Source organism: Pogonomyrmex barbatus, unplaced genomic scaffold (genome assembly GCF_055798465.1).
Source record: "Pogonomyrmex barbatus isolate J1 unplaced genomic scaffold, ASM5579846v1 scaffold3, whole genome shotgun sequence".
In the NCBI taxonomy this organism is placed as follows: domain Eukaryota; kingdom Metazoa; phylum Arthropoda; class Insecta; order Hymenoptera; family Formicidae; genus Pogonomyrmex; species Pogonomyrmex barbatus.
Window position 1 is genome coordinate 3,631,208 of NW_028297127.1, and position 19,151 is coordinate 3,650,358.

The window sequence follows — 19,151 nt, forward strand, 5'->3', positions numbered from 1 at the left end:
AGGAAACGAGAGATAGATGCGCCGCCGGGTCACAAAGAAACTAATCTCCAATACAGCGTAATGTAAAGCTGATGGCCTTTCGAGGCAGAAAAAAAAACGACCTACCGGAATACGGTCAGCGCATCTTTTGCATCACAAACGGCGATCTTTCAGTGAAACTTGATCGGACCTCATCGAAACCTAAAAGATTTTCGGTAAGACATAGACAAAAAGGTTATCGCTTTCAGCGTGATTTAAAATATAAAATATAGGTTCTTGTTAAATCCAAAGTTTCATTCACGAAGAAAAAGATCTGTTCAACGTTCTCTTTACTTATTTCATCATTATCTAACGCACTTTTCAAATAAATGTTTTTAATTTTAAAAAATGTTTAAGTCAAACTCTCGATATGGTTGTTCAGATTAAGCGCAAGAGCAATAAAATAAATTTTATTTTAATTTCTTTTTTAATTTTAATTTTAATTTTATAACATTTTATTTGAATACAATTTATTTAATTTTTATTTTTATTTGCATTTGTATAATTGTGAGAAAAGTAAATTAGTAAAAGTAAATGGTTTAAAAAAAGAAAATAAGATAATGCAATTGTCTTTTTTAATCATGTTGATATCAAAGAAGATCATGAAGATTTTCTGTCTTTGTCTTGACAGCGTATTCGAAATGTCAGTGACACTTGCGTATGACTTCGAGGGTGTCTAGCAACAGAAATAAGGCAATACTGCAAAAACTTTACGGTAAACGTTTGAAAAATTTCTGATTGCTGGCGAATTTCTCATATTCGTGTCAATAATTACAGAATTTTTTCTTTAACAGTATAATCAAATTAATTTTTAATAACAAAATAATATTTAATGAAAACTTACTTTTTACTCTTTTTTTAGATTACTTTAGAAAAATAATATGATATTAATATACATATGATAATATACATATAATTAATGAATTAATTAACCAAAATTTATTAGCGAAAACTTTACTTTTTGAATGAATAACTCTGGACATTATAAACAAATCAGAATTTATTATTAAATTATTGACAAATTAATTAAAAATTTAATTTATTGTATTACATTTTAATTAATTGTACCGTGATACTGTTTATACTTGTGATTTATTAGTAGTATAAAATTATCGATCCCTTGTTCGCGGTGATGTCGGCGTTTCAAAATTAGTAATGTTGTGATGTTGGCACGAAAGTTGGTGCCGTTTCTCGTGAAGATGAGTTTTGCCTTTGAATGTCCTTTTTATCGCTTCGCAAGGCCGCGTCTTCTTCAAATTCGACACATCCATTTTGCCTCTTCCGATAGAATCGAGACGCGGTTCTATGACTCAGGATGACAGCTCGGCAAGAATGCGCCCGGTCATCGCGATGTGATATAAAACCCGAACGGCCAACCGTGACGAGGGGAATCCATTGGGTGAAAAGTAAACAGTCGTGTGTGACTTATCGATCGGACATCATCGAAATGCATTGTCGTTATTTTTCACAGCGCCTCTTTATGCAAATGATGCATCGATGCGTCTTACAAATCAGTTGCTCATATTTAAACTATTAAAAATTGCAATTTATTATAAATATAAATATAAAGAAAAAAAATGTTGTATATGAATACTGCGTGACTTCATGATTTCAAAATATCATCATAAGACGCTACAGGCGCCAAGATATAGAGCTTATCCGTAAAAAAGATAAATATGGCTTTTATAAATGTATTCGCATGAATATTTGAAAATGAATATAAATATTCTTTCGTCAGATGCGACTATTATAAAACCACTCATAGGTAATCGGTCATGTTTTATCAATTATCGATGCTTTTAATCGAACACCACTGCACAAGCAATAACGCCGTATCTGTGGCTCGCCATCAATTTTTTTCAACTTAATCACGCACCTTTTATTACATCGTGATATAGCTTTATCGAGCAGTTCGATGCAACACGTGTAAACTCGCGTAAACGAATGCTCGATGATTAAAACTGTCTCTCAGCGATTTATTTTTCCAGTACGCCGTTGTTTTATGTATTTACGTTTCGTCGCATCCGTAAAATTACACTCGGCACTTTGTGATGCAAAATCTTTTCTAACACTTCGATGAGTTTATGCTTATTAAGCGCATTATCGCGTGTCATCGATGACGAGTATATAACAATAATGTTCAATAGTGCGTATACATAGATGTACACAAGGTATCTTTAAACTTTGCAAATCTTCTCGAGCGAATCAATATTTATAGCCAAGTAGTGCTCTTGCGCCATTCTTCAACTTGAAATCGCTTTCTGTTACAGAGGCACGAGCTAGAATAATCGGCCCGGCAGATATCTACGTGAAGACCGGAAGTCTTCTGACGTTAACGTGTCTCATGTCACAAGGTCCTCACGATCTGGGAACGGTAGCCTGGTACCGAGGAACTCAAGCGGTGGTGACATCACCGCGATCAGAAAATGACATCGACGCGGAGCCTCGCATAACCGTCGAGACGGAATGGAGCGACGCTCTCACGTCGAGGTACGAATGAATGATTAATTTCATTTGCTTCCTAAATAATAAAGCTCGAGCTTGGAAAATATTTGTGATAATTATTATATAATAAAAAATAAAATTAAATTACATTGAATACTATTATGCGATAAATAAAACTGCGCTTTGTATGACATGAAAGAAAACGGGCAAAAACTTATCAGTCGTTTTTTTCGTGGTTAAGACACTAAATAAACCTGTTTACTCACAAATATCCCTCCCTCGCGCGACAGCGCGAGTAGTATAATTTATGTTTTAAATATCAAAAACTCAGTTAACGCGAAACTCGTTTGCGCGCTATGAACAAAATGGGAAAAAAGCTCGTCATGCTTGTCGCACATTCAGAGTCATCACTTCCGCACGGAGAAAACCCTCATAAACGTGCACGCCCGCCCGTGATATTGTTACGAAGTGCTATTTAATTTTTTACACCGGCTCCAGTCGAGTGAGCATGTCGAATAAATAAAAAATAAGGATCACGCGCGCTATATATTTGTGGCCGTCACATTTTAACGCAGTTTAAATATTTCAATTTTTGTCACAACGCCGCTGTAGCGCGTTTTAAAAGCTGGATCCTACAACGCGACCGGGTGCGTTCCACCCTGAACGATATGCACGCCGCAATTTTATAAAATTGTTCGGTGAAGGGCTCGCGATGCAATAACACGTTTATGCTGCGCTGAAATAAGCTCCGACGAGAGTAGCTGAAAAATGTTACATACAAAGTATTAAAACGTAATATTAAATTATGTTCAGATTCTTTTTTTTTTTTTTCTTTCGACTTCATCAAGTGGTAAATATTCAGCACGCGCGATTGATTTTAGTCGTCCTGGCAAAATACTTTTTTTCCCTCGACGGTTCTTTCATCGAATCATCTGTCGCGTGTACAATATTTCATCGCACACGGTGTAACCGTATCTTTTTCGAGCGAAATAAATAAATGGTTTCTTCGCTTATCCCCCTTCTCCGCGCCCAGGGGAAATAATGAGAAATAATGGCGTGCTAGGTGGTGTTATCCCGCCGGTCCTATACGTCGTCGTGGCTCTTTGAAAAACTGATCCTATGTTCAAATTAATTTATTTCGAGATACCCGCGATCTTACGGAGTCGTCTTAAAAATACGCATACCGTTAAAGTGATAAGAATGGCGACAAAATATTTATTCCGTACATCATAATTTACACATTATTTACTCACTTAATGATACGAATGCACATACTATTTAGCACAAAATAATAATACGCATAAAAAAATTTTAATTTTCAAAATAAAACAACGTACACGTATTGCAATGTATGAGAAGCCATTTTTCTATCGCGCATACTTCCCATTTTTTAAATGTGAAAAAATATGTTAAAAACTATGATGAAAAAAATATGAAGAAAGCAATCGCTTTACGTGCTTGTGTTGCTATTTTTCTACTTGAATTTTCATTCGCTCATTATTCAATAGATACCAGAGAGAAGACAGACATCGAGACGTCGTGGCGTCGCGTCGCGTGACGCGTTGATTATTCTAATTGTCCCGGGCAGGACCGAGACAACAGGGCCCTTTATCACGTGGCCTGCGCACCGTGAAGACGCATCGGACATGCCCCGCATTTCGGACGACCTGGCCGTTGAGCCAGGTCGCTTGTGTCGGACCGAATATTGCGCCGTCGCCGTCGCCGCCGTCGCCGCCGTTGTGTCCGTCGTGCGACGTCCCGCGTCCGTTTTTGGACGTGATTGACGATTGTCACGATGACACCGTTACATACCGCGCCGGCAAATTTACGGGACCGCGACCCAAGAAGCGAATTAATTGTCACACGGCTGCCGGTCCCCGCGACTTCCGTCGTGCACACGTCCGCTTTCAGTAAATCCGACATCCGGCTGTCTGAAAGTACGACGGTCGAAACGCTCTCGTGGTGACGGTGACATAGGCGCGACATGGCGTCAACAATACATTTTCATACGCGATTCATTAGCATGAGGTAAAATGTGTAAAATGAAGGATCCCACCTTCCTTCAAATCTTTTGGAATTATAAGAGATATGAAATTCCGCTATTAAATTCGCATTTCCGTTGAATCTATCAGTCCAAGGATAGAATGAAATGAGGAATTTATCCGTACATTATATTATCCAGCAGTGACATTCCTACGATATTCCCAGACGCCGTAGATACATCATTCATAAAAAAAAAAAAAATAGAAGTATTCAAATTTCTTCGTTAAAACGAGAAGTTAATCTATGAGTCTGATTTCCAATCCTGGAACTTCCGCACACATAAATCGTCCATGCTGTCGATAATATTAGCGCATAACCGGATATCCTTTTATTCCGCCGCGCATCGAGATTATCCATCTCTTTTCACGAGGCACGAAGATGGTGGATTCGTTGTCTGCGAGGAGCTTAGTCTGGCTATACGTCGCTATACGTTTTCATTATCCCCGGGCTCCAGCGAGTCTGCCGTTATAGCTCATTGTCGCACCGGCATCGCAATAATTATTTCGCGGTACATTCAGTTCACGGAATTGCACGGTAACCGCATACGGGACAGCGTTACTCGTAGCCTTAAGCGGCGGTTATTGGTCCCACGAGTGCGATGCATTACGACGTTGCGCGATGAAGCTAACTACTGAAATGCGAGAAGTAAATGAGTAATCGATAATCTGTTGGGAGCGGCACAACTTCTTCACGTGATGTAATATATCGTGTAACGTGAATATCCACGCTGTCCACATATACCCTACATACACTCGGCAAAACTATGTCCCGCTTCTTATCTAAAACCGATGGCCTGCAGCACGCGAATATTAGAGAGATGAGCCGCCAAAGATAATTAACAAAAGATCGGCTATTATTAATATTTATATAACGGACAAATCTCTATATTGGCGATATCAATTGGAACTTTTCTAAAAACTTATCTACATACTCTCATCCAGTGGTCGTTGAGAAAGATACGTTAAGTTAAATCTTCGCTAACTTTTTTTTTCTTGGTTTGTTCAAATTGAAAGTTTGACAAAGATAATTATTGAACTTAAACGTAAAAACTTTGGAATGATTTTTCATTCGATTATCAAACAATCGAGATAATAATTCTCTCTTGACGCGACGGAAGTCATTCGTGGTATATTTAGTTCGTTTTTCCGGCCGGTTTGTCGTTAAATTGGCCGACTGCCGATTAACTTTTATGCGTCCGCGACATTACTCTCTCGCGCGCATATTACGTGTTTATTCCTTTTGCGATTAACGCAACGCGGCCGTACAGTTTATTAATGCGTCTCTGCGTCTAGCTGCAATTTTCTCTCTATATTGCGTTCCTTGCGTTCAGACCAATTCAATATTCATATTTGAGGAACTATGTGCTCGACGCTTACAAAACCCTTCCGACACGCGATACATCACAAAAATTCGATCCCGTTCCGATTTCTATCGGTCTGATCAACCCAATTTGCTACGTAACAGTAACGAGAGTATCTAACAAACAAAAAACGAATGAAAAAAATTTCCGTCCCTCCGTTCTTCCTCTCTCTCTCTCTCTCTCTTCTTTCTCGATTATCATCGTCGAACGAATTGATTGAAAACAATATAAACTTTAAGTGAGAGAAATTGATGACTACCATGATATGTGATCGAAAAAGTTAATATCAATTAACACAAGGTAGATATATAAATATTATCGAATGTTCCGAAAGGTAATAGAAATTATAATAATTCTACATTGTTAAATATTCTTATAATTTTTAATATTCTATTGAATATTGTTCCAATTATTGATATGATAATTATTGATATAATTACAAGTATTATTATGTTATAACAATTTTTCAATAATTAATATTTTATTATTAAAAATTACAAATTTTAAGATTTTCATAGACCGATGATATATTACTAGTTTAATTATTAGTATTGCAACGGTAATCTTAACTTCGGTGTAGCGAGCACATTCTTGAAATATATATAATTTCTGTACGTTTATTGCATACCTCGTTTCCATCGTCTACATACAGTGTGCGGTTTAATTAATAATACAGAAATATCTCTAGATCGTATTTAGAGATCTCGAAATATGATGAAATTTGCGTCGTGCATATCAGGGATACCTTGCACAAAAATATGCACAATGCACTATGCAATGAAGAGAATGGGGTAATTGGACCGCTACCGCTAATAACGTCTAATGGATAATTATCACTAAATTAACGATACTTTATTATTAGTTGTGTCATTAGTTATTTTATATGATCCCGTAGTTTATACTACCTTGACGAAACTATATGCCGCTTATGTACACGACATCAAAACAATTATATAGAATGCATACACGGCGCGATAACGATCCTGTTGTAAATTTTATGAACGCTTTTAAATATTCCATAATAACGCGAAGTTATTTCATGATAGAAGCAGTTTATGAAATAAAAGAAACATGTGATAGTTTTAGAACATTGTACACGTTAGTCTCTCTAGAAATACATTTAATTTTATTAAAAGTAGAACGGAATAATATTTTCTTTATCGAATTTGTATGTAAAATATTCATAGGTACAATTAATTTTATATTTCTCATATCATTTTCAAGAAAATTTTATATTTTTTATCTCGGGTAATAGCTTTTCTTTGAGCACACGCGAGACGAAGGAAAATCCTTTACAGAGCAAACTTCAAAGAGAACTTCATATATGGCATCCTAACGACCGAGTAGTAATTTTTTAGCTCCGTATGCGTTACTCCTTCTTTTATTGTATTTTTTGCTCTTTGATTAAGATTAATACTCCCCGATTTTTAACCGATCTTTACCTTAAGTTACCTCTTTTAACTAAGCCAACATGCGCTACGTGCAGATATAAACAATTTTCTGTAAACAGAAAAAAATGTTTCTACCCAATTACCCAAATCCATTACTAACACAATAAAATGCGAATTTATTAATTTACAATGTGTGTGAAAACGACACGAATAACATCTCTCTCGTGTTCAACAATTTAAACGTTTCCTTTCTTTGAAAACAACATTATTGCATTGTAAAAAGAGCGCGATCTTTATTATTACCTGGAAATTTTTTAATCTTGCATTTACCGTGACCAATTTAATGACGGTTACACAAATCAGATATGCATTGTAATATACATATTCCATGTACTACGTAGCGATAAACTATATTACCTTTTGTGGCAGATTGAGGATCACGCATGCGAAGCCCAGTGACTCCGGAAACTACAGTTGCGTTCCTACCGTGGCAGAGAGAGCGAGTGTCAACGTGCACGTGATCAATGGTAAGTCCGTCAGAAATGCCATAACTGATCCACGCGACAAGATAATCCCCGTACACGCGTCGATCACTTATCCCAGGGTTGCCGCGATACACCCGGCCTTTATTTATCATAGTTCATTAACCCTTTCACGCATGGCATATCTTTTTACCGACGATTTAATCTTCACGCACGTGGTCGTGTAGGAAATTAAAATGAAAGCGATACTTCTCTGACCGGAACGTTCAAAATAAATTTTAATTTCCGATCGTTCAAGTAAATTGTAGATTTAAGTCGCCGCTATTTTCTCATCAATCAATTACATCAGTAATAGATCGTGTTCTATTTTATGAACTTATGTATATATCAAAACAACATTTTGTTTAATTCTTTTCTATTTTACTTTTATTTTCGTACTGAATAAAAGTTAGGAAATTATGAAGGAAAGATAGCAAAAAAAAACTAAAGAATTTGTAAAATAAAGTATTCAATTTATCATCGAATTGCAATGGAACATAAATCTCAATTGTAACATATATTTTTCGCATACATGTAATAACTTTTTAATTATAAATATGTGTGATTATCAAAATTGTCGAAAGTTTTATTTTCCTCGGAAAAAAGCGAGTGATTTAGCGAACAATGCGTAAATCATACACACGTGGCACATTGTCAGCTTATTGTCCGCATAGCTGTTGTTTTTCACGAGTGTTTTTCCGTTCGTCTTATGATCATCTGGCAATGTATAAAAATAGCTCAATATCGTCGACGGCATTGCGTTTTCTGGCCGAGTCTATGAAAAAGCGTAATATCCACCTAGAGGAAGACTCGCGAAGATAAAAGGCAGAACGTGCTGGCCGTTTAAAAAGCGGTTTCTTTGATAGGCAATCGAACTCAAATTATAGAGAAAACCTCGACTATCTCGACTATCTTGATCATTAACTGCCTCATAACTGAGAAAATTATAATCATATAATTAATTTGGAAATAATAAAAATATTTAGCCTTTTGATTTATTTTTCAATAATTTTTTATATTTATAATATAAATATATATCAAATTATTTGTATAAATTATAAAATTAATTAAAATTAATTATAAAATTAATTATAAAATAAATTATATTATTATTTAAATTTTTATATCTTACATAATTAAATAATATTATTTTTCTTTACACAATTTTGTCACGATTAATCACTTTTAAATATTACATTTCTTATAATTTATAATTTATTCATGAATACCATTTTCATATTTATTATGTTAAAGCATTTACAAGATTTTTCTATTTCTTTTCTCAATTTTGTTATAGCGGAAAGAAAGAAGAATATAGAATATAAAACCTGGGAAAAAGAGTCACGAAGAAAAATTGTTATTAGGCAACTCTCGTCAAATCGATCGATATGAAATATCGTAAATAGAAATAGACGAGTGGAATGGTTTGTAATTTACAAGCAAGTGGGCACAGATATCAAATACGTTTGCTGTACCATTTTACTGCCGATCACTATTTTTCTTTTGTTATGCCGGGTTCTAACAAAACGTAATTCAATTCTTGGCCGAGGTTTGACCCGTCCGGCGTCCACCTGCCTTTTCAGTGGTAGTCTTTTCATCCAACTACATTCCCGAAGGATATAATTCTCGGAGTTGCATCTCAGAGCACGTACTGTATGCGTAGCAGATATTTTTCTGTATCAAGCCCCCGACCTACCCGTGATTATTTCGTGCCTCTTAAATTCGAAGAAGAACGAGATTCTCTGCCAGCGAAATTTCGATGCTACGTGACATGCTGCTTTGCCAGCATTTTAAATAACTGATTAAATAACGACTGCGAAAGCAATAATGTAGAGCAAAAAATTAATAACAATGATAATATGATTAATAACATGAGACTAAATTAATAACGTAATAATGAAATCGTTGAATATTAGAGAGAAAGGTAACACAAAATATATTTAAAACGTGTATTTCTTAATGACAATTTAAATAATCATATCTGTGATATACTCTTTTTTTATGATTTCTTTAAAAGAGAAAAGAGAAAGAGAGAGAGAGAGAGAGTTGTGAAATTAGAACAATCTCATTACATAATGAGATTGCAGAGAATTCGGAAATTTTTTATACATTCTGTTCCGAATATATCGCATGGCTGTGCATGGCAATTGGAAATTTACGGCATCGCCGAGTCGTTAAACAAACGTATTTCAACGCAGGCGCGCTCTGGAATGACTAAAACAATGCAAAGCGCATGTTTTACATTAATGCAAGCGTAATTAATGCACCGATATCTTTGTTGTGTGGGGAGATATAATAATAAACCGTTTGCTGCCTAAGTGTAGCTGCTATTTGATTAAATTTGTGTGCAATTTGCACTACGTGGTCCAACTACAATGATCATTCTCCACTACAATAATTCTCAATTACTTTTATCTCAAAAAAACAATATTTTTTTATTTCTTCTATCAATGGAGAGATTCTAAAACGTGTTCTGTGAAAAAACATGTAATATTTATATCGCTTATAGGTGTGTAAAACAAACATGTTTATAGTATTTTTTTGTATGTGTCACATTGGCATGTTTTTGTAAGCTGTTAATTGCGAATCGCTGATTTATATAGTGTAGCAAACAGTTTTCCGTATATCATTCAGCATGGTGCTTTTACATACACATGCGCATTTGATTGTGTAAGACTCTAATTCTACTTATAAAAAAAAGTTAATAACCCGTTTTCAAGTTTAACTTATCTACAGCTGGATGTGAATTATGCGTACTTGTTAAAACTCTCATATTTTATACTTTCATTCCCTAGATGAAAATTTTTATTGCGTGACTTTTATAGCGTATTCAATATTTTACGCAGTTTTAATGATGTCCAATTCCATCGATTTATGATAAAATTTTAGTTGCTTCCTTTTATTATGGTCACTAAGTAAATCTTAGATGTAATTAAAAGAGAGTTTATAATTGCAATTAATTAAAATTATATTTTTTTCTTCTGTATACTTCTAATGTTTTATGTTACTTCATGTATATTAGTTTTCAAAATTAAATATGAAAAAATTAGTTCAATTTTTCCCTTATTTAAAAAATAATCTCTATAAAACAATGCTGCATTTATCTTTATTTGTCTGCAATTTATCTGTTTCATCCGGCTAATTTTTTGCTAACGATAAAAAATTTATTTCTCTTTTAAAACATTTAGTATATATATAAAATATGTATAAATTTTATAATAAAATTTAATAATTAATGGGAATTTCAATTTACGGTTAAAAATCGTAAGTAAGACTGTCACCGAGTTCTTTATCTAAAACCTTTTTGTAATCTCGTATGAAATACGTAATTTCGAGTGTCATTACAGGTACCGAAAATGTTATTTTCCTTTCGCTGTTATTCATTATGTCGAACGGATTTGCGTAAAACGCTAATGCGTGCGTGCTTAATGATTTTTGCGTAAAAGCTTCAATTGCCGTACAAGGAAATCAGCACGAAATGTCAATTATATGGAAATTGACGAGCGAGAGAATCGCGCTGCCACGTTGAATAATTCGCGAATTTGTTCGAACGGTTATAAGGTGCACTCTGAATGCAAACACGCGGAGTTCGCTGACAGTTCGCGTACATGTCAAATAATTAGATGCGGCAGACGTGCGGAATGAGAGGAAAATCGCACGGTTATTATTATCGCAGGCGATTTTTCCTCTATCGAACATGATCGACGGAAGCGATATCGCGGTCACATCGCACATAAATTCTAATTTCATTTATTATCTCTGCAATACGCATTTATGAGAGGTAAAAGGTATCCGTTGAACATATAAATATCATAAGTTAGTATTTAACGGGCTAATTTTTTTTTCTAACGATGAAAAGTTTATTTCTCTTTTAAAACGTTTATTATATGTATAAAATATAATTTGTACATTTTCAAGAAAATGTAATACTTCACAATTTTTATATTATTACATATTATTAAAACACATTAAAATTGCAATTCTATTGTTATAAACTATGAATTTTGTTTTGCGCACAGGATAATCGAATTTTCTGACGCACATGATAATATCAACGATGATGGTATCCGTCCTCAATGGAATCGCGTTTGATCGACTTCTGGCGCAGTTGATAATTTTTATCAACGCGAAAGTTAATTACTTTACGCGAAATTGATTAAAGCGGCTCTCGTTTTATAGCGCAAAATTCTTTTATTATTCATACATGCAACATCAGCGAATAGATAGATCGGCGAATCAGCAAATTTTCTCTTAGTGCGAAAAAAGGTTTACTCCTGCAAACATGTCCATCGATTGAAAATCGCTATTGATCTATCGACAAACACCATTGAATGTTGCGTATCAAGCTATCGGTTTTAATACATCGTTCATTCTGTTTCACATGATTTCAATATCGATTGTTTTTTTGCAAAAATGATCGGCTGGATCATTGAAAAAGTTATTATTTTTGTGTTACGAGAAGCATATAAGCATAGTAAATGTAACAAGAACAAAAGTAATCCTTAACTTGATTATACCGCTCGCTTCTATAGAAATTACTTATGCGTTTGTGATTAACTCGAATACTCGAGTTTGTTGGCAGCAAAATAATTCGTGATATTTGTATTTATTCGTGGCATTATTTGTAACAAGCGACGGGAGTAAATGAAAAAACTCACCAAAACATCTCGAGTCCTTTAGTACAACGATTATGACGCACGCGCAATTTCTTACGGGACACGTGGTATAATTAAATTGAGTTTCGGGTGCTGCTTACACAATGTCGCGTAAACCGTAAATGCCGCATTAAGTCTCGTAAATTTGGATTAATCCGGATTATATGGACTCGCGCGCTTCCAGGTACTCTCAACTCAACAAACTTATTATTGTGAGTGTGTTATGAATGTCACGTACGATTGATTACTTCAAACTTGGTGAATAATATTCAGTTAATTGGACTCGTAAGAAATTATACGGAAGTGTTTCTGGCCAAAGAAAAGTTTACACATTTAAGTTTGAATTTATTATAATCGATTTGGAAAATTTAAGCATTAGAAGAATAAAGCAAGTACGAACTAAAACTTGCATTAGATTGATATCTACTTTGGTATCTTTTTATCAACTTTCCTATAAAGTTTGTATGTAATTCGTACACTCTAGTTGAGAAGAAACGGCTTTATTTCTCTCTACAAGCGTTTTCCAATCAAAATAAACTATGTGGCGCAAGAGAGGGTAAAGGGTAGCATTATGGTCTATTAAAATCACATAATGGGTAAATGAGTCTACTAATTGTAAGAGCTGTTGCTATCTGCTATATTTTGAGAACTCTTGGTTCACAACCACCACCAAGTATGTACGTACATCGGATCGAGGCTATAATAGATTTTCCACAATTCGCTTGCGCTTCGTGTAACAAATACCACTACAAGTCCTGTATCGCCATAATACAATCCCGCAGAGCAGCCGCATCTTGAATAGTAATGCCTTTTGTAATTCGAACTTTAATTCTTACGCTACCGAACACAGACACCCAATCGTTCAATTGATACCTATTTACAAATTTCAGCGACATGTAGCGGAAAGTGAAATTTGAATCTAGGCGAAAATACATTTTACATAACAATTACAAAGCATGAATAATACATAACGTAATACATATAATCGATATATATTTTTTCTTTATTTGAGCAGAAATGAATTCTCTAAGATAATCTTTCAAATTAAATTTGAGAGCATGTATTTAGATTTCAAAAACATAATAAAAAAAATGTGATATTTCAATTTTAATATTTGGAGATTTTTTTATAAAATTGAATTTATTTATTTATGTGAAAAATTATTGCTAATGTCATATTTTCACAAAAAAAAAAAACAAGAGTCGCTTGTTTAGTTAAAAACTGCGCAGGAAGAAAATAATAACGATGAAGTATTCGTATAAATCGCGAAGTTCGTTAATAAAGCATGGTTTAGTAAATCAGCTTAACGTGTTCACGCATTGCATTTGAATCTACTGTGATGTTTGGGCGACAGTACAATCTGTCGCACATTATATACCCGATAAACTGAACTCCCAGCCACAAACGATTGTCAAAGTTGTACAGTGACGATACATATGGTATTCGTAAATGTGTATTAATATCATGCGAAGTCATTGACACAATTGTTTCCAGCTATTTGCACGCGCGCGTAAACAATTAAGCACATTGTCACGACAATCCTGCAATTGCCGTGTGCAAAATTTCGAAACGATTGATGGAAGACCAGCAAAATTGTCAAAACAACGATATCAGGAAAGAAATAATGAAGAATATGGGAAAAAAAACATTTTGTCTCTTACCTAAGATATTAAATTTTATAATAGCTTTATAAGAAACTTTGATAGTGAATACTGTCGCATATATTTAAGTATATCGCGAATTATCTCAACATGGTAAATAATTATTACAGCAATACTTTGCAATTTTATATTTATATATAGACCGACACGGGATATTTCCCTTTCGGGATATTTTTTTTAAACGTCCCATAATCTTTTAGAAATCTTATAGTCAAAAAGGCGAAAATTCATCAAACAGGTCGGTGTAAGAGAGAACATTCGCTAATATCTTTGGGTAATTAATTTATCACATGGCTTCTCGTTTTAGGTTTCGTCGTAATTTACTGCAGACGTCCGTTTCACTGGACGTCTTTCGCCACGCTTCCTGCACCGCATATGTGTGAGAGTAAATGCAAGAGTTAACACCACAGAATCAGATCGCACAGGGATCAGATCGTACGGCTAATGAGATTTTGCGTTACGTGAGAAAGCGGCTGCTTGATGATTCATAGTGATCTTCCGGCAAATATTATTTTTTCACCTTTCTTTTCCCAGTTGTTTAACATTTACACCACTTTTGTTAACGAGATCGTAGCCAGGCTATAATAATTAGCTTGCGTAATAAACGAGCATTATTACGTAAAGAGCCGAAAGCGAATAATTAACGATAGAAAATGTCATTATCTTCTTTTTGAAACCATTTCTGAATAATTTTATATGTATTTCTAGATACTTTCATACGTGAATGATAAATGCGGAAAAGGGAAGTTAATTTGCGGAAAGCCGATGAATTTATGTGCAAACGAAAAGTTTAACAATTATAATTATTGCTATCTTCTAACTTTATTTCTATTTAAACATATATATATATTTTTTTTTATTAACACGTATTTGAAAATCGAAATGATAATATGTTCCAACCTGGAAATTAATTTTCGAAATTGAAAGTGCAGTTATTATGCGACGCAACGAGGTAATAGCAGTACCTTAAGCGCAGTAATTATTTCCCACTCCGTTCAATAGTATTATAACCCTTTCCCCTGCCCATTTTCAATCTACGCGAACTCATTCAAGGTCCGATAGCTTCATTCTGATAGCCCGTATGCCAATCCATGAAATTTCTATTTCCAAGAGAGACACGAGATTTTCAGCTATTACGAACGGAAATTGCAGCTATTATTATAATGATGCGTTTAATGAGAGAACAACGGGGGAAAGCCGCGCTTGCAGCGGAAGGGGAATTGAGACGAAAAGAAAAATCACTTTCAACGCGGAAAAGCGAATTATTTTAATTATTTCTAACTGCACCAATCGCATATGTCCAACGGTTTTCCTCCCCTTTCCCCTCTTCCCCGTCGAGAAAGACACACGCGGAGATCGTATTTATTCGGCCTTGTTTCTCGCGGAAAAAGTTTTAACCGTGAGTTGACTGGAGTCGAGTGCGAATCTGCATCTCTTTTCTTCCAGGAGCTTCTTCCGCGTAATTTTTATTACTTCTCTCGACTAGCGACACCCATTTATCTCGCCTTCTTGATTTATCTTTCTACTTTAAGGCAGATTAATCGTATACCGCGTAGACGAGTCGGCTTACTGCGGGACATAAAAAGCGTGGCGTTGCCTCCGCGAGGATTAACTGACGCGAGGTCGCGCGGGATAATCGCGGGGGATAAACGGACGCGTGCGTTAAGGTATATATCGATCCTGCGACGAAACTCGGACGGGAGGCATTAACGGAATCGCGGAATGAGATCGCCTGACATCGTAGAGAGACAATCCGGGCGTAATGAAATGAAAATAGATAAAAGTGGGATGGAGCACGGCGTAGCGCTGCCTTTATATTCAAACTTCCGACTCTTTTCCCCCGCTTTTCTCTTTCAGAGGATGTATTTCTCTTTCAGAGGATGTATTTTGCGAAGCACGCCCGTACCTATAGAGACAACCGAATGACGTAGTCGTCGATCCAGTTTGCCATGTCCCGATTTGATCCAACTTCTGTCGCCTTTGTCTCGCGGGTCGTTGCGCTCTTCCGGTTATGCTTCGCAGAAAAGGACCCGCCGCCGTGACTACAAACTTTTCCAATGGCGCCTAAACGGATAGCGTGTGTCGCGTAGAGGACATTTGCGAGGACCCAGCGTGGCGACGTTTCCCTTTGAGTTCGCGCACAGGTCGCCAATGACGCGTCGGAATGCTCGTGCATGCACGAACATTCGATTCCGAGACAAAGTTACTCGGGACAACTTGCAAATGTATTTTCTTCTAACCATCACGCGTATATATATCTTCCATAGAATATTGGTTTTTGGCAGAGAAAGCGTTTTTCTTCTCATCTTCAAATCGACACATCCGATCAGTCAAACGTGTATCCACAACGTATCGAGCTATAGCTGCTGCCGCAGCATCTCCATCATCACTACTTCCATCCTCGACCAGTGACAATATTCGAGATTGTCTCTTCTCTCTCTCTCTCTCTCTCTCTCTCTCTCTCTCTCTCTCTCTCTCTCTCTCTCTCTCTCTCTCTCTCTCTCGCTCGCTCGCTCGCTTACATCCGCGAGACGCTTCACCAGGCACTTCCTGCTGATCTCGCATATCGCATCTCGACGATGCACTATGCATCACGATCGCTACAAGCAACATTTAACCCTCTAAGCATTACGAGGATGTCAGCCCTAAGTTCCTTCAATAATATTCACCTCGTTTGATTTGTAATAAATATGAAAGAAAATCTCTCCCATCTCTTTTTTTATAATAGTATTACAAAAGAAAAGACATATCTAAAAATTAACAAAAAAACATATGGAAAAGGAAGCGCGCGATTTAATTAATCTGTAAACAATTCATTTTTGCTATTTATAAATAACGGCCGTACTTATTCCAACAATGTTATCCGATATTCTTGGTTGATACAAAAAATTCACAAGCACGCAATTTATGATCGTACTTAACCCGTTAATGAACTGATTAATTATCGCGTAAATTTACGCGGATTAGTTACGCGAGGGGAGACAAATTTAAGGGTGTATACGTGTACGATGGACGCGCACTTACGGTATTTCAATAGTAATCCATACGGAGTATCGGGATGCGTCTTGAAATCCCGAAGCTACTTGTAATTCGAAGTAAGTCGTATACATCTACCTTTTGGATATCCAATATCCTCCAAGTACTCCGAAATACTTCCGATATCAGAAACGCCTTGAGGTTTTCGCATCAGTTGAAACTCTGGCCTGACGTATCGTTGCGGTCAGTCAACAAAATATATTCATGCGGTATATATTGCTTACTTTCCTCCACCTGCTGTTACATGTAAAATATTGCTTACTTTCTCCCGCTGTTGCTGACGAAGCTGACAGAAAGTCGAAGATTTTGGCAACAGTAACGGAAAGGATTTACATTGATACAAGAGGACGGATTTAAATTTAATAAAAATATTACTTTATACTTTCTCGCATTTTTGTCAGGTGTTATCGTATCTTTGAAAAATCAAGGATATAATTTGAATAGTTTTTAATATCAATGTTCGGAGTTTTTCGCACTATAAGAAAAGAGGTATAAGTAATTAGAAGAGATTCCTTTTGGGATCGAATTAGATAAGCGTTCGAATGCGTTAAACATTATTCTTTAATCGCAGGAACGCGAAGCCGCGAAGTGAAGACCCTCATGAATATTCTTACGCAGAAATGGAACAATGGGAAGAACGCGGTGAACCGGGAAAAACGTGTAAATGGAATAAAATTTTCATTTTGTTACCAGGCGTCGAGTTTTGCACGCGCCATCGCAGCTGCAAAGAAACCGTGCGACAGAATTTGTTCGGGGGATGCATGCGCGTCTTAAAAAGCGCAGCACTCACTTAAGCAAATTACCTTTCGTTTAATTAAAGCCCTATCCACAGCTAAAGTATAATGTCGCCGTCGGGCACACTGTGCTCTACATATTCCGCCAGGAACGAGATGTTTTCGTACGAACTCCAAGAAGCTACCACGGCCAGACAGAGTAATAACATTTTTCAGAGATCTCGTAAAATAATTCTCACGTGAAATTAATTATACTTTCCAACGGTGTAATGCGACTAGATTGTGGCATGGAACATTCTTTCGTATCTGCTTAGCTTCCATCAGAGTTTAGTTTTTTCACAAGAGAAGAATTTAACCCAGATTCTGTAACGTTACTTAATTTTTGGTTCTTGTGTAACGCTAATTTTATATTGAGATGAATAATTATTACACTATCTCAAGCTGAGAAATTAATTACGTCGGTTAAAATTAATTTATCTAACTTTTAATATATATATATATATATATATATATATATATATATATATATATTCTTAAGCGTGTTTAATGTGAGAAATAATTATTTTTATTTTTAGGAAAAATGTTTTCAATTATTAATTATAAATTGTAATTATTCATTTTATTTACTTTTGCTGTAAATAGGCCGCACTGTTAGCAATGAGAAAAACATTATTATGCATAACACATTTTTCTATTATAATATTTATAATTAATATAATTTTATAAATTATAATATTTATTACAAAGATAACACAAAACAAGAAGCATAAATACAAAATGAGTATAAAATAAATTATTATGAAATTGAGTTAATACATTTTTATTCCAATTGGGTTAGAAATAATAAATGAAATAATAATAACTGAATTTTTTAATTTTTGAAAAAAATACTTCAATTTATGGCATAGATATGATGAAAAAATTATTTCTTATTGACATGAAATTAATTTTATTGACATTAATGACAAATTTTTTATACAAAATATCAATACAGATTATATTAATTAATATTAGATTAATTCACGTCAAATTCAGATAATATAACGAAGAATGTGATTACTTTAGTTGCATAATACGTGTTCGCAATATCAATCGAATAAAACCTATAAATGTCCAGATTGAAGACAATCTTGAAAATTTTTTTTTTTTGAAAACTCGGTCACTCGATGTCTCTATGTCGTTCGCGCGTGCCACACGACTGAATCCAAACACTGAATCCGAAAAAAAAAAGATAAAAAAGCTTGCACGTAATCGCTTGCAAACATATTCGACGCTCGATGGTTTCGC

General features: G+C 35.2%; 1 protein-coding gene across 1 annotated transcript in view; it reads left to right on the plus strand.

Annotated features, from left to right (window-relative positions):
• Window positions 1-19,151, plus strand: part of dpr1 (defective proboscis extension response 1) — a 303,032-nt gene that overhangs the window by 260,919 nt on the left and 22,962 nt on the right. The window contains exons 4-5 of the mRNA XM_011644328.2: window positions 2,289-2,508; window positions 7,687-7,784. Coding sequence (XP_011642630.2) covers window positions 2,289-2,508; window positions 7,687-7,784 — 318 coding nt within the window. The remainder of the gene's footprint in view (window positions 1-2,288; window positions 2,509-7,686; window positions 7,785-19,151) is intronic.